The sequence below is a fragment of the Paroedura picta genome, chromosome 2, assembly GCF_049243985.1.
Source record: "Paroedura picta isolate Pp20150507F chromosome 2, Ppicta_v3.0, whole genome shotgun sequence".
NCBI classification, from domain to species: Eukaryota; Metazoa; Chordata; class Lepidosauria; order Squamata; family Gekkonidae; genus Paroedura; species Paroedura picta.
In genome coordinates this window covers 173667611-173682298 of record NC_135370.1, presented here as the reverse complement: position 1 = coordinate 173682298, position 14688 = coordinate 173667611, and the positions used below count along the sequence as shown (strand labels likewise).

At 47.7% G+C, this 14688-nt stretch overlaps 1 protein-coding gene across 4 annotated transcripts in view; it reads left to right on the top strand.

Annotated features, from left to right (window-relative positions):
- The window catches only part of SYNE2 (spectrin repeat containing nuclear envelope protein 2), a 293618-nt gene that overhangs the window by 219173 nt on the left and 59757 nt on the right, over window positions 1–14688 (top strand). For all 4 annotated transcript variants that reach the window (XM_077323895.1, XM_077323896.1, XM_077323893.1 and 1 more), the window contains 3 exons: window positions 2392–2596; window positions 6639–6818; window positions 13129–13251. In XM_077323895.1, the coding sequence (XP_077180010.1) occupies window positions 2392–2596; window positions 6639–6818; window positions 13129–13251 (508 nt within the window). The remainder of the gene's footprint in view (window positions 1–2391; window positions 2597–6638; window positions 6819–13128; window positions 13252–14688) is intronic.

The window sequence follows — 14688 nt, the reverse complement described above, 5'->3', positions numbered from 1 at the left end:
AACCAGGAAACAGCAACGGTAATACGTATCAAGGTGCTTTTTACCAAGCAGGATTTGGTCTAACTAAGCCAAAATTGCCTACCCTGACAGGCACTGGTTCTCCGGGGACTCAGACAGAGAAAGTATAGACCAGGGGTAATCAACCTGTGGTCCTCCAGATGTCCATGGACTACAAACGCTGGCAGGGGCTCCTGGGAATTGTAGTTCATAGACATCTGGAGGACCACAGGTTGACTACCCCTGGTATAGACCAAGGTGGACAAACTGTAGCTCTCCAGATGCCCATGAACCACAATTGCCATGAGCCTCTGCCAGCATGATGCTAGCAGGGGTTCATGGGAGTTGTAGTTTATGGACATCTGGAGAGCCACAGTTTGGCCCCCCTCGGATAGAAATGAAAGAACAAAAGAGGAGCTAAGCAACCCAACCTGTATGCTCAAGTTAGGAACCTAAAAGGTTCAGCAGCGGCCGGATATGTATTAAATATTAAAATGCAAATATTTATTTCAGTACATGTGCACATATAAAACTTGTTTTTAAGTTTTAGATGTGAACATGCATTGAAATAAATATTTGCATCCACATATATCAAGCACTATTGCACAAATCCAATACATTTTGACACATGGAGAGATGACAAGAAACCAGATAACCAAATGCGTTTCAACCACTCTTGGGGTCTTCTTCAGTGGTCTAATATATAAATGTTGTAATGGGGACTATAAAGTGGTAAACAAGATGAATGAAGAGGCTCCCACACTGATGAAAAGTATCAAAATATATCTCTTGGAGCCCCAAAATCCGAATATTTATCCTCCAAAGTGCCACCCTTGTAGAAGCCCTCTCTCAGCCTGAATGGATTCTCATGTATCTCATGGAGTGTAGACTGTAGCCCCCCCCTCAGTAGAGGCCAACACCAAGAACTAGAGTTCCATCCGCTGGATATGCCGGCCACACGGTGGCACCTGATGCTGGCTTATACCCAATCAGGACGTTGCCCCGTCAAGGTCAGAATGGTCTCAGACTGGCTTCAGTGTCTCAGTCCGAGATCTTCCACATCCTCTACTAGAGAAGGCAGGAATTGAACTTGAGACTTCCTGCCTGCAAAAGATGCCTTGCTACTGAGCAGTGACCCTCCTCTAAAGAGTGCCAAGCATAAACTCCAAACACCATTTAGAGAGAGGGCTGTGGCTCAGTGGCAAAGCAGTTTGGTGCAGTGGTTAGGAGTGCGGACTTCTAATCTGGCATGCCAGGTTCGATTCTGCGCTTCCCCACATGCAGCCAGCTGGGTGACCTTGGGCTCGACATAGCACTGTTAAAACTGTTCTGACCGGGCAGTGATATCAGGGCTCTCTCAGCCTCACCCACCCCAAAAGGTGTCTGTTGTGGGGGGGAGGAATGGGAAGGCGACTGTCGTCGTCGTCGTCTTCGTCTTCGTCTTCGTCTTCTTCTTCTTCTTCTTCTTCTTCTTCTTCTTCTTCTTCTTCTTCTTCTTCTTCTTCTTCTTCTTCTTCTTCTTCTTCTACTTTGCATGCCGAAGGTTCTAGGTTCAATCCCCAGCATTGCCAGTTGAAAGGCAGAAGGTAAAGTGAGAAACTGTAGAGCAGCTACAGTCAAGGTGGGCAGCAGGGACCTTGAGACCAGTGACCTCACTCACTATCATTGATTAGGGAGGGGCTCTAGCTCTCTTGGGAGGCTTCAAAAAGGGTTTTTTTTTCTGTAGTCGCAAACGTTATGTTTCCGTTCTGCAAATTTCAACGTACTTTTTAGCAAATTTGCTTTTTTGAGCCACTGTGCATTGCCCTGTTGGTAGAAAAATCTGACCGAAGGGCTTAACTCCAGCATTGCATTTCTTTTTGAGATCTGCTATATTCAATCCATTTTTCTTCCAAGGAGGTCGGGACTACGTACATAGAATCATATAATCATAGATTTATAGAATCACAGAGTTGGAAGGGACCTCCTGGGTCATCTAGCCCAACCCCATGCACTATGCAGGACACTCACCACTCTCTCGCTCATCCCTTGTAACCTGCCACCCCCTTGAACCTTCACAGAATCAGCCTCTCCGTCGGATGGCTCTCCAGCCTCTGTGTAAAAATCTCCAAAGACGGAGAACTCACCAACTCCCGAGGAAGCCTGTTCCACTGAGGAATCGCTCTAACTGTCAGGAACTTCTTCCGGAGGTTTAGACGGAATTTCTTCTGGTTCTCTTCCCTTCCTCCTCCCCTCGTAGTTTCACAACAACTCTGCGATGTCAGTTAGGCCAAGAGAGAATGACAGGCTTAGGTTAATCCAGTCAGCCTCCTAGCACAGTTGAGATTTGAACCCCAAATCCTCCTGGCCCGAGTCCATCACTAATCCTGCTGTCGCCCTGGGTCTGTCCGATAGGTGGGTGCTGATCCACGAAGAGCTAGCCGATCAGCTGCAGAAAGCACGGACGTCTTTGCAACTTTGGGGATCATACGCGGACTTACACACGGAGGTGACGTTCCAGCTGGACAAACACGAAGAGCAGTGCAGTTCCCTCCTGGCGGCTACCATCCCTGCAAGCGGTACGATGGACTTCCTGAAGCAGAAGTCAAAGGACATCCAAGTAAGTTGACAACATTCCTGACTAAAGACAAACCCAGTAGCACCTTAATCGTCAGCGCAGCCTGCTTGCAGCTTTCAGCTTTCCGCAGGGCCTGCAAGACAGAGCTCTTCCGCCAAGTCGGTGGTTGAGGCCAGGGCGTAGAGAAGATCTGTGGGCAAAGGAAGGAATTCCACCACATTCTAACAGTGGTGGCCAGCAGTTCTCCCCTAGTCCCCAGTGGAGGTAGTGGGGGGTTGGTTTGCTGCCGCGTTGTTGTTGGTTTCTGTATTTCTGTTAGTTGCCGTGTTTTAGCAGGGTTTTTAAGGGACTTTGTGTTTTTATCTTTTTATCTTGTAACCCTCCATGAACTGGCTTCACCGAGAGTGGCGGGAAATAAATTCCAATAATAACATTACTACTACTACTACTACTACTACTACTACTACTACTACTACTACTACTACTACTACTACTACACTTCAGGTCTTATTTGTTCCAGGGAAGCTCGTCTGAGGTTTTATGGGAGGAGGCCAATAAGATGATATACAATTATTTTGGCCATTTTGGGCTGTATCAACAGGGGCATCACATCAAAATCACAAGATGTCATAGTCCCATTGTATACGGCACTGGTCAGACCACACCAGGAGTACTGTGTGCAGTTCTGGAGGCCTCACTTCAAGAAGGACGTAGATAAAATTGAAAGGGTACAGAGGAGAGCGACAAAGATGATCTGGGGCCAAGGGACCAAGCCCTATGAAGATAGGTTGAGGGACTTGAGAATGTTCAGCCTGGAGAAAAGGAGGTTGAGAGGGGACATGATAGCCCTCTTTAAGTATTTGAAAGGTTGTCACTTGGAGGAGGGCAGGATGCTGTTTCTGCTGGCTGCAGAGGAGAGGACACGCAATAATGGGTTTAAACTACAAGTACAACGATATAGGCTAGATAACAGGAAAAAAATTTCACAGTCAGAGTAGTTCAGCAGTGGAATAGGCTGCCTAAGGAGGTGGTGAGCTCCCCCTCACTGGCAGTCTTCAAGCAAAGGTTGGATACACACTTTTCTTGGATGCTTTAGGATGCTTAGGGCTGATCCTGCGTTGAGCAGGGGGTTGGACTAGATGGCCTGTGTGGCCCCTTCCAACTCTATGATTCTATTCTGTATTTCAGTGCCTTCAATGAAATCAAAACAAATACAATTCTATTTTGCATTAAATTAACTAAGCAAGGCCTTACGCTGCAAGGAAAACGGCTAGATTCGAGTCCAGGAGCTCGACTAGAGTCCAACAAGATTTGGGAGGGTATGACTTTTCAAGAGTCAAAGGGAGCTTTGTGTCTCGAAAACTCACACCCCCACAAAACCTTGTTGGTCTGTAAAGCGCTACTGGACACATACCTAGCTGCGGCCCTGGAGACCAACAGGGCTACCTTCCGGAACCATCTGCACAAAAAACATTTCAGGGTTTTCTTCCAGGCTCTTTGACCGATAAAAGAGCAGCAATGACATCTCCCGGAGAGCTCTTGTTCAGCTTTGCTGAAAGCTATTCCACCTCTCTGGGCCAACAAAAAAGAAGCGGGAAAATTCGGGCGGACACAAAGAGGCTATTAAAATCTCACCTGCTAGTTAGTCACAATCGCTTTCCAAAATATGCAGAAAAAAGGCAAATCATTATTTCTCCTTTGTTGAGGAGAAAAACACACTGTCTCACACACACACACACACACACCCCAATAACTGCTCTAATGGCTCAGGAGTTATTTCTTACGCTTTCTAGTTCAGGATTACTCTTAGGAACCGATTTGGGTATCCGGCATGCTTTTAAGTCCCAAGCCCTGTTCTGTACTAACAGTTTTTGAGGGGAGATTGAGGGCTTGTGGCAAAACGCTCGTCCTCAGTGAGCTGATAGATTTGTGGCATTAATGAGCGCCGTGTGAAAACATAATGGGAAGAAATTAAAATGGATCGCTTTAAAGTAGCAGGTTCGTTCGGCCCTAAGAGCCCAGCTGCACAAAGCGGAAAAGGGGTTAGGAAGACAGACAGGCATGCATTCAGTCGGGTTGCCAAAATTTGTTCCTAATGGTTGGCAGATTAGCATTTTATTCTCACTTTATGCCCATTAAGATCTCAGAAGGTGCGATTCTTCTTTTTTGCATCTAATGCTAAGTGGAAATAGTAATAAATTATACCTTTCAACGGAGACGCTCCTCTTACCCTCCCCCACCTTCCACTGCCTTGCCTCCCCAGTAAAAAAAATAAAGAGTAGGCAGACTGCGAGTTCCTTCGTACTGTTAATCACCGGCGAGCAGGAAGTCAAAGGGCGTTAGATCCTCAGGATTTGCATCCCTTGAAGAATCGTGCAGGTGGCCTGGCTGGCCCTCTTCCTGCATTCGGAATGCTTGCGAAGGCTTCCTTTTGTAGAAAACACCACTGGAAATATGCAAAAAGAACTCCTGCAGTGTTTTCGAGTGTTAATAGCAGGCGTGGGGGGCCCTGGTTGCTAACTGATCAGCTGTGGGCTAGGGGCACGTACGTTTCCACAATGGTGAACATAACAAGATGGAAATGGAAGGGAAATAAGATAAGGAACATACACTGCATTTCGTGTATTTGTGTACTTATATCCCACTTCTCTCCCTAGTTGGGAGTCAAAGCGGCTTAAAACCCCGTTCTTCCCTCCTCCATGACGAGCTGTGGCCAGGCTGAGAGTTTGTGACAGGCCCAAAGTAGATGCAGGGATGTGATGGGCCCAAAGTAGAAGTAGGGATGATGTGCACCAGGGGAAAAAATCAGTACTTTTCAAATTCAATTTTTTTTCCTGATTCGGTGAATCTCGAATCACTGATTCAGTGTATTGATTCGAGTAGAGGTCGGGGCTCTCCACAGCCTCAGAGGGGTCATGAGAGGGGGGAGGAGACCACTCTCTGCATCTTCAGATGGGTCTTCTGGAGAGACATTTAAAGCCCCCACCTGCGGATCAGTTGTTCGACAGGGCCATTCTCAGTCAGGCGAATCAAGCCTGGATCACTTGCGCAGGGGTAGTCAAACTGCGGCCCTCCAGATGTCCGTGGACTACAATTCCCATGAGCCCCTGCCAGCAAATGCTGGCAGGGGCTCATGGGAATTGTAGTCCACGGACATCTGGAGGGCCGCAGTTTGACTACCCCTGCACTTCAGCCTTCTCCGGTTCGACTCGTTGGGATGTGCAATTCAGCTGGGATAAACCCAAAAGGTACTCGAATCAGCATCGATTAAAGAATTTTACCTGAGCCGAATCGCCCATCCCTATCTAGAAGCAGATCTCTAGAAGCGGTGTGGGAGAAACTGGCACTGCTGACCTCATTTCTGCACCAGGTGGGAAGTCCACACAGCAGGGAGACATCTTGGGCAGAGAGCAGACACAGACAAATGGTCTGCAAAAATGCAAGTGTCCCTTGACTTTCCTCATTATCAGCCTGGCTAGCATCCTAAATACTATCCTGTCTTTCATTTAGAATCTTAGAGTTGGAAGGACCCTTCGGGTCATCTAGTCCAATCCCCTCACTGTGCAGGACACTCACCACCCTCTTGCTCATCCACTGTCACCTGCCACCCCCTTGAACCTTCCCAGAATCAGCCTCTACTTCAGATTGCTATCCAGCCTCTGTTTAAAAATCCCCAAAGATGGAGAAAAATCCCCAAAGGTGGCACCTCCTGAGGAAGCCTGTTCCACTGAGAAACCACTCTGGCAGGAACTTCTTCCGGATGTTTAGACGGAATTTAGAATCATAGAGCTGGAAGGGATATCCTGGGTCATCTAGTCCAACCCCCTGCACAATAGAAGAACTTATAACTAGCTGCCCACCTACAGTGACCCCAATTTCATGTCCCACTGCAATCTCCAGAATGCAGCCTTGCCTGGAGGGAATTCACCTACCATCCCACAGTGGCGATCAGCAATTCCCTGAGTAGGCAAGGAAGGGCCACAAGAGACAAACACTGGCCCATCCCTTCCTGCCCACCCGCTCCCAATCTGCCTAAGTTCATAAAAATTCATAAAAGCCCTAATGTGCTTCCCTCTCTTTCCAGAAACTGCAGCTCGGTCTTCAGGGCCTCAGAGGAAGAGCTCTCCAGCTTTCTGATCTGGCAGAGAAGGTCTCTCAGGCGGCTGAGCCTGCAGCAGACTCCCTCCTCCCAGAGAAGCTCCAGGCACTTCAGAGGCTCTCCTATTTGGAACAGGTGTTGCAGATGAAAGTGAACGAGTTTCAGGTACCTCTTGGAGGATGTCTTTGCTATTAATCAAAAGTGTCACCGGAGACATTTGTGTGTGTGTGTTTTCCCTAAGAGTCATTTGAAAAAGCATATTTACTACCAGGTGACCCCTGTAGAGATGCAGTTTGGAGTCCACCTCTCCTATCCCCCTCCTCATCTTTCCCTGAGATGCACAGGCTCTCCCTCCCTTTCATTCCTAGAACCTTTGCACGGATTTCACTGTTTGGCATTCAGTGCAGCTGTAAGGTGCAGATATCATATAGGTTCAGGCAACGTAGAGCTCGGTTAGACATGGTTCTGATTGCAAACTGCAAAGTAGACAGTGAATGTGCAGGAATTCGTCTGTAGCAACTCAGGTGTTTTCAGCATTCTCCGAGGTGCTTCAATTACCAAAAAGCCAGAGAGGTGGCAGCCCCCCCCTTTAGAATAGAATTGTTAGGGCCAGACTGCATGTTATATCTTGCAGGTGGTCACCACAAGGACTTGCAGCAGGACAGCACATGGACTAATAGCTGGAAATTCACGCGGGGGAGTCCGTTAGGAATAACCCACTGGAGAACTGGATTTGGTATTTTCAGTGTAGAGGTGGCGTTGAGGGATGGAGGAACAGAACATCTGAAGCAGTGATGCTTTGTATTCTTGGTACTTGAGGGGCAAGACCAGGAGGGCTTCTGGAATTCTGGCCCCACTGCTGGACCTGCTGATGGTACCCCAGTTTTGTCCATTGCGTGACCGGATGGGCCATTGGCCTGATCCAACATGTTTTATGGTGGACCTCCTGATAGCACCTGGGTTTGGGCCACTGTCTGGTGTAAAGTGTTGGACTGGATGGGCCATTGGCCTGATCCAACATGGCTTCTCTTATGTTCTTATGGTGGACCTCCTGATGGCACCTCAGTTTTGGCCACTGTCTGACGTAGAGTGTTGGACTGGATGGGCCATTGGCCGGACCCAACATGGCTTATGTTCTTACATGCTCCAGAGGAAATGCAGAACCAAGTGCATATACTGATCCAGGAAGGGGAATTAAGCAATGGCTGTCCCCTTCTGGAATTACAATCCCACTCACTACTCTTCCTGTCTCCACACACACTAACATTTTACAAGTATTCAGTGGCCATCCTTGCTAGAGGACAGAAGGTTGGGGACCCATGGGGAAGAAGAAGAAGAAGAAGAAGAAAGAAGAAGAAGAGTTGGTTCTTATATGCCGCTTTTCTCTACCCGAAGGAGGCTCAAAGCGGCTTACATTCGCCTTTCCTTTCCTCTCCCCACAACAGACACCCTGTGGGGTGGGTGAGGCTGAGAGAGCGCCGATATCACTGCCCGGTCAGAACAGTTTTATCAGTGCTGTAGCAAGCCCAAGGTCACCCAGCTGGCTGCATGTGGGGGACTGCAGAATCGAACCAGGCATGCCAGATTAGAAGTCTGCACTGCTAACCACTACACCACACTGGCTCTCAGTTAGAGGGTCAGATTACAACCGTGGGGACCCAAGTTCCCACTTGCCATGAAACTCACCCTTGCAACTGAGAACAGGTGCTAAACTTCTCCCTCATATCCCTCCTCCTTCCTTGCACTGAGCTTCCTTCCAGTTTTAATGGCCACTCGTGACGACCCTAGGAGTGCAGTCCACAGTTCACTTCAGAACCAACAACCAGAAGTAAAACTGAAGTTAGCCTTCACTGAAGAAAACCAGAAAGCGTCGAATGGAGATTATACACAGGGAAAGCACTGACGAGTTCGCCCTGGAAAACCAGAATAAATTCTACCCTTGTCCCCACATCCCCCAAATCACATTTCGAACGGGGAATATCCTTTCCCACAGTCAATCCGTTTGATCCGTAAGAGTGTGAAAATAAGGACAGGCTGTATGAGCCACAAACAGTTGTTAAGGCGACAATAGAGAGTTGTTTACATTCTAAGGCATTAGCACAACAAACAAATAATCCGCACTTCAGAATATTGGAGAATAACAAGGCAGGCAGGACAGGGAGAGGCACCCACTAAAAGTACAACTCAAGCCTGGGAGAAGATGGCCAATTTGACAGGAGCCAGGCATGGCAATGGTAATGGTAAATGGTAACGGTAAACAGTAATGACTGGGGAAGGCACTGGCAAACCACCCCGTATTGAGTCTGCCATGAAAACACTTGAGGGCATCACCCCAAGGGTCAGACATGACTCGGTGCTTGCACAGGGGATACCTTTACCTTTTAGGCATGGCACATGACACTAGTAAGCAGCTTCCTCTTGCCTGCGATTCTCTTTCAAGGGCTCCCCTCCCCAGTGGATCACAGGAATCTGCTTTACACTGAATTATGTTCATAATTATTATTTAGATTTTTATTCCCCGCCACTCCCGGAACCGGCTCATGGCGAATTACAGCAGTCCATTAATAAAAAAAAACAATAAAATGAAAATAAAAATGAAAACAGGACATAAAAATACAACATATGTAGAAAACATGGTGATATAAATCAACTATCCGCTCCCCACCCCCATAAATATCCAATAAGGGGAGTATTATATGGGAGCCATAACCCGACGTCAATAGATGACCCTAGTGTACTGGTGAATCTAGACTGTTGGTCCATTAAATTCAGCATTGTCTACTCAGGCTGTCCTCCGTGGTCTCAGGTCGAGGTTTTTCCCCCTCTATCTATCACCTGATCCTTTCAGCTGGAGATGCTGAGGGACCTTCTGCATTCCAAGCAGATGCTCTGCCACTTCATTATCATCCCCTCCCTTGTACGAGAAGAATCATAGAATCATAGAGTTGGAAGGGACCTCCTGGGTCATCTAGTCCAACCCCCTGCACTATGCAGGACACTCACAACCCTCTCGCTCACCCACTGTCACCTGCCACCCCTTCGAACCTTCTCAGAATCAGCCTCTCCGTCAGATGGCTCTCCAGCCTCTGTTTAAAAATCTCCGAACATGGAGAACCCACCACCTCCCGAGGAAGCCTGTTCCACTGAGAAACCGCTCTAACTGTCAGGAACTTCTTCCGGAGGTTCAGACAGAATTTAGAATCATAGAATCATAGAGTTGGAAGAGACCTCCTGGGTCATCTAGTCCAACCCCCTGCCCTATGCAGGACACTCACCACCCTCTCGCTCATCCACTGTCACCTGCCACCTCTAAGGCTTCCTTTATGTCTCTCATGTAAAACTCCTGCTGCCCCCTTGAGCATTGAAAGTTTGCCTTTCAGGGGGGAGTCTTCCATCTCTCACATTTTGTTCATTTCAGGTTCACAGTATTTGAAAAGGCTTTTGAATTGACCAAATACTTTTATAATAATATGCATTTGGATTCTGCACTTAGCACTCAAGGTTGCACCTAATGCAGAGTAAACACAGGAGGGCCTCTGTTTCCAGTGTGTATTTTAGTTGCAAATTGGGATACAAAGTCATCATCATTTACATGCTGCTAGGAACCGTGGCAGGTACAAAAATATCACCTCACCACCAAGGCGCAGCCATTCCGCGGCACTTGAAAGGTAAAAAAAAGCTGAAATGGTTTTGGAGAGAGCTTGATGGACCCTAGAAACAGAGTGCTGAATTTTGGGGCTATTTTTAGCTGGCTTTTTGTTTTAATTTTTTTTCAGTCCCTTAAATTTTAATGATCTAAAAAATAAAAGCACATGCATAGCCCAAGCTAAACAGGAGTGTTTTTAAAATCCTAGTCTTTTCAGCAGCAAATAAGCTTACGTGTGCTTCAATATTTTCCATTGTATTCAGTGGAACTTTCAGCCTTGAAATTGCAACCATGTAGAGCAGAAGTGCTGTGTCCTGGATGGCCCAGTGTAACCTAATCGTGTTAAACTTTTGAAACTAAGCAGAGTTAACCTTGGTTAGTACATATAAGAACCAACTCTTCTTCTTCTTCTTCTACTTTGATGGGAGACCAGTCAGGAAAGTCGGGGCTGCTATGCAGCAGTAGGCAAGAACAACAAGCTTACTCAACGTTTACTACAATGTTGTGGATTCTAGTCAATTTCAGCTTTGTATTTTCAATGTTGATTTGGGGAGAAGAAGAAGGAGAAGAAGAAGAAGAAGAAGAAGAAGAAGAAGAAGAAGAAGAAGAGTTGGTTCTTATATGCCGCAGAAGAAGAAGAAGAAGAAGAAGAAGAAGAAGAAGAAGAAGAGTTGGTTCTTATATGCCGCTTTTCCCTACCTGAAGGAGGCTCAAAGCGGCTTACAGTCGCCTTCCCATTCCTCTCCCCACAACTGACACCCTGTGGGGTGGGTGAGGCTGAGAGAGCCCTGATATTCCTGCTTGGTCAGAACAATATTATCAGTGCTGTGGCGAGCCCAAGGTCACCCAGCTGGCTGCATGTGGGGGAGTGCAGAATCGAACCTGGCATGCCAGATTAGAAGTCCGCACTCCTAACCACTACACCAAACTAGTATGGTAAGTCTCCATACCATAGGCACGATGGTATGTGATGCCAATAACATAACATCCCCACAATTTTAGCTCTGTGGCAGGCTTGATTTTCATTATCAAGGTAAGTTTCTTGAACAAGAGCTACATCTATTTTATTGGCTAGTAAGATTCACAACCAGTAATGACGTTTAGATTTGATTGTACTTTCAGTATTCATTTGGCAGGTTTGGATACAGTTTCCTATACCCCATGTCAGGTGACCCTGAGAAGGACTATTGGATAGGTTGGTTGTTTCCATGCATATACTGTAGCCAGAAGATCTTGGTCTTCACAACTACAACAGGGTCTAAATCCCACTTTCTATATAGGGACAGGTTTTGTTAATTCTGTCACCAATTCTGTTCATGATCAGCCTCTCAAGGAGTTTATAAGTGGTCCACCCAGGTATGCTTGCAATCTCTTGAGGTGAGATTCTAGCTTGCCTCCTTGTGGTGTAACCTCGATAATGCTAAAGAGTTACAACTTCTGGCTGCCAGACAAATGTAGGTTCTCAGCTAACAACTTCCATTGAGGCATCAGAAGCTTCTTAAGACATCAGCTATGCATGAAGGGCCGGCTGGAGGCATTTAAATGACCTCGCTCCCTTTAAATGCCTCCCAAACCAAATGGTTGTGAACATGAGATGTATGTTCCATATCCATAACCTGATAAACACCAATGAAAGGCCCACAGGATTCGACTTGTCATTTAAAGTATGGAAGATGGCTAATAGAATACAAACAGACTTTGGAAGTTGTGCAGAATTGTTGTTTAAATGAGACAAAATACCAGGTCCCAAATGTGATTGTGGCACAACCCACCAAACTGTTTTCCATCTGTCACAGGGATGTAAATGTTGTGTTTTTCAGGGAGATGTGACAGAGCTCTTTGATCTCTCCCCAGATGCATTTTAAGTGGATTAAAGATATTAGTATTTAGAGCAGTCGTCCCCAACCTTTTTTCGGCTGGGGACCGGCAGGGCAACTGCCCCGCCCGCGCATTGCGCGTGTGCGGCCGCGGCTGCGCACAGGCGTGCTGTGTGGCTGAAATCGCGCATGAGCGGCACTTTTACGCATGTGCGCGCATGCACAAAAGTGGCACACGTGCGCGATTTTGGACGCACAGCGCGCATGTGCGCATGCTCGGCTGGGACGTGCATGCGCTATGCGCGGTGCGGCCCTGATTCCCTCTCCCCCCCTCCCGCAGTAAGAAGCTTCCCGGGCCGCAAGCTTGCAGCCTGGGAAGTTTTTTACTGCAGGGGGGGCGGGGAGAGGGAACCGCGGCCCGGCGCCCTGGCCTTCGCGGCCCGGCACCGGGCCGCGGACCGCAGGTTGGGGACCACTGATTTAGAGTAATTGCCCAATCAAACTGCATACCCCTTCTTGTATCAACTTGGTCACATATTTTATATTATACAATAAATAAATGGCAAACCACCTTTGCTCGTCTCTTGCCTTGAAAAACCTACGGGATTGTCATGTTGGCTCTGATTTGACAGCGCTTTTCACCACCATTCTCAAAATGTCTCTTCAGGGGTGGCCAAATTGTGGCTCACCAGATGTCCATGGCCTATAATTCCCGTAAGCTCCTGTCAGCTAGAGACATCTTGCTGTACGGAGAGCTATGGTTTGGCCACCCCTTAGGATCACAAGTGGCTTAATGTTATCTGCATTGAATATGATATATCTCAAAGGCAATCCTGATGGATTGGACCAACAGTCCATCTAATCCAGCCTCCTGTTCTCACCGGTCAGAGGCCATCTTGTACCAGCGAATTGCATCAGTTAATAGCATTTTATACTTGCCTTTTGAGTCCTTTGTTTCTCTGGTGCACACTTTGGCTGTGTCTAACCCCTTCCCATCCATTCCTTGCCTCAGTTTCATCTCCTGCAACTAGAAGATTTTGAGAATGGCTTGGAACAACTGGAAAATCGTGTGAAGGAAACCATAGAATCCTCCGACGATCCAGATCGAGGAGACGAAGGCTCAGATCTGCTCACGGTAAACACGTTATTAGGGCAACAGGGTTGTGATGCATGCTGGTGGAATCCCAGTAAGAGGTCCGATAAATCACACCAGGAGTCCCCAGTTTTGGGGGTCTGTAGGCACTTGTAGAATTCTGGTACGTTGTGATGGCTCAGCCACAAGATGGCTGCCACAGGGGGTGGAGCCAACCATAAGAAGGCTGTCATGGCTCACCTTCAGTCACACATTGAAGAGGCTCATGCTCTGGTGGCAGATGCTGGCAAAGCCATGTTTTTATAACATCTTTTCAGCCAATCAGAACTCCAGGGGTGTCAAGGGCAGACAAAACTCACCAACAGGCTTCTATAGAAAGGAAGCTTTAATTGGAAGTAGATCTGAACACTTAAACATTCGAAGTCAAGACTGTTCGATATTGGGGAAGCAAGCAGTTATCAATACAATTCTCCCGCCGAAACCAGACCCGTTCCCAAGGGGAGGGGGTCACTCTCTCACCCAGGTGCCATCCCAGGCTTCCTGCCAAGGAGCCAGAGTTAGCACGGCCTTGGTCAGGCCGGCGCCCCAGGCTACAGATAAGATGTTTACAGGGACTATGGCAACAATGTATCACAGCAGGGGGAACATGCAGTGTGAAAGCGGAGGGATCAAAGGAGGGGGGATCAAAGAGAGACTACAGAGCCATAAGCATTTTGGTTACATGAGAAAAGTAACAAGGACAAAGCACACAAAGATGGAGTCTCTTAGGTTCACTGAAATCAAACACGGCAGAGAGCAGAAGCTGATCCTGACAAGTGGCTGATCAGGACCCTCAATGGGCAAAAGCCCCACGTGGCCCCACCCACTTTCTAAAAGCACTTTCTAAAACGTTGGCAGGTGCCATTGGCCACACAGGCCCCACGTTGGGGATCCCTTGCTCAGAAATATTGCCACCTCTGGGTTCCTTCTGCGTTCCCCTACATATTCCGCTCAGTGGGAAGGATCCCATGCTATAGGGCAGGTGTTCTTTTCCAGAGGTCCATGGACCACAGTGAGCAGCTAGCAAGGGCACATAGTCATTGTAGTCTATGGACTTCTGGAGAGCCACAGTTTGGCCACCTCTGCTATTGTTGTTGTTGTTAGGTGCGAAGTCGTGTCCGGCCCATCGCGACCCCATGGACAATGACCCTCCATGCCTTCCTGTCCTCTACCATTCCCCGGAGTCCATTCAAGTTTGCACCGACTGCTTCAGTGACTCCATCCAGCCACCTCATTCTCTGTCGTCCCCTTCTTCTTTGGCCCTCGATCACTCCCAGCATTAGGCTCTGCTATAGGGCTCCATGAACCTCTGTGATGTTCTGCTCATGAGGCTTCAGGCGTCGTTTGGGTCGCCAAATAAGCAGCTAGAGAGGGGTGGCTGAGCTCTGATGAGAACAGGGATCATTGCAAGAATTTTAAAATGGGTATTGGCAGCTTGGC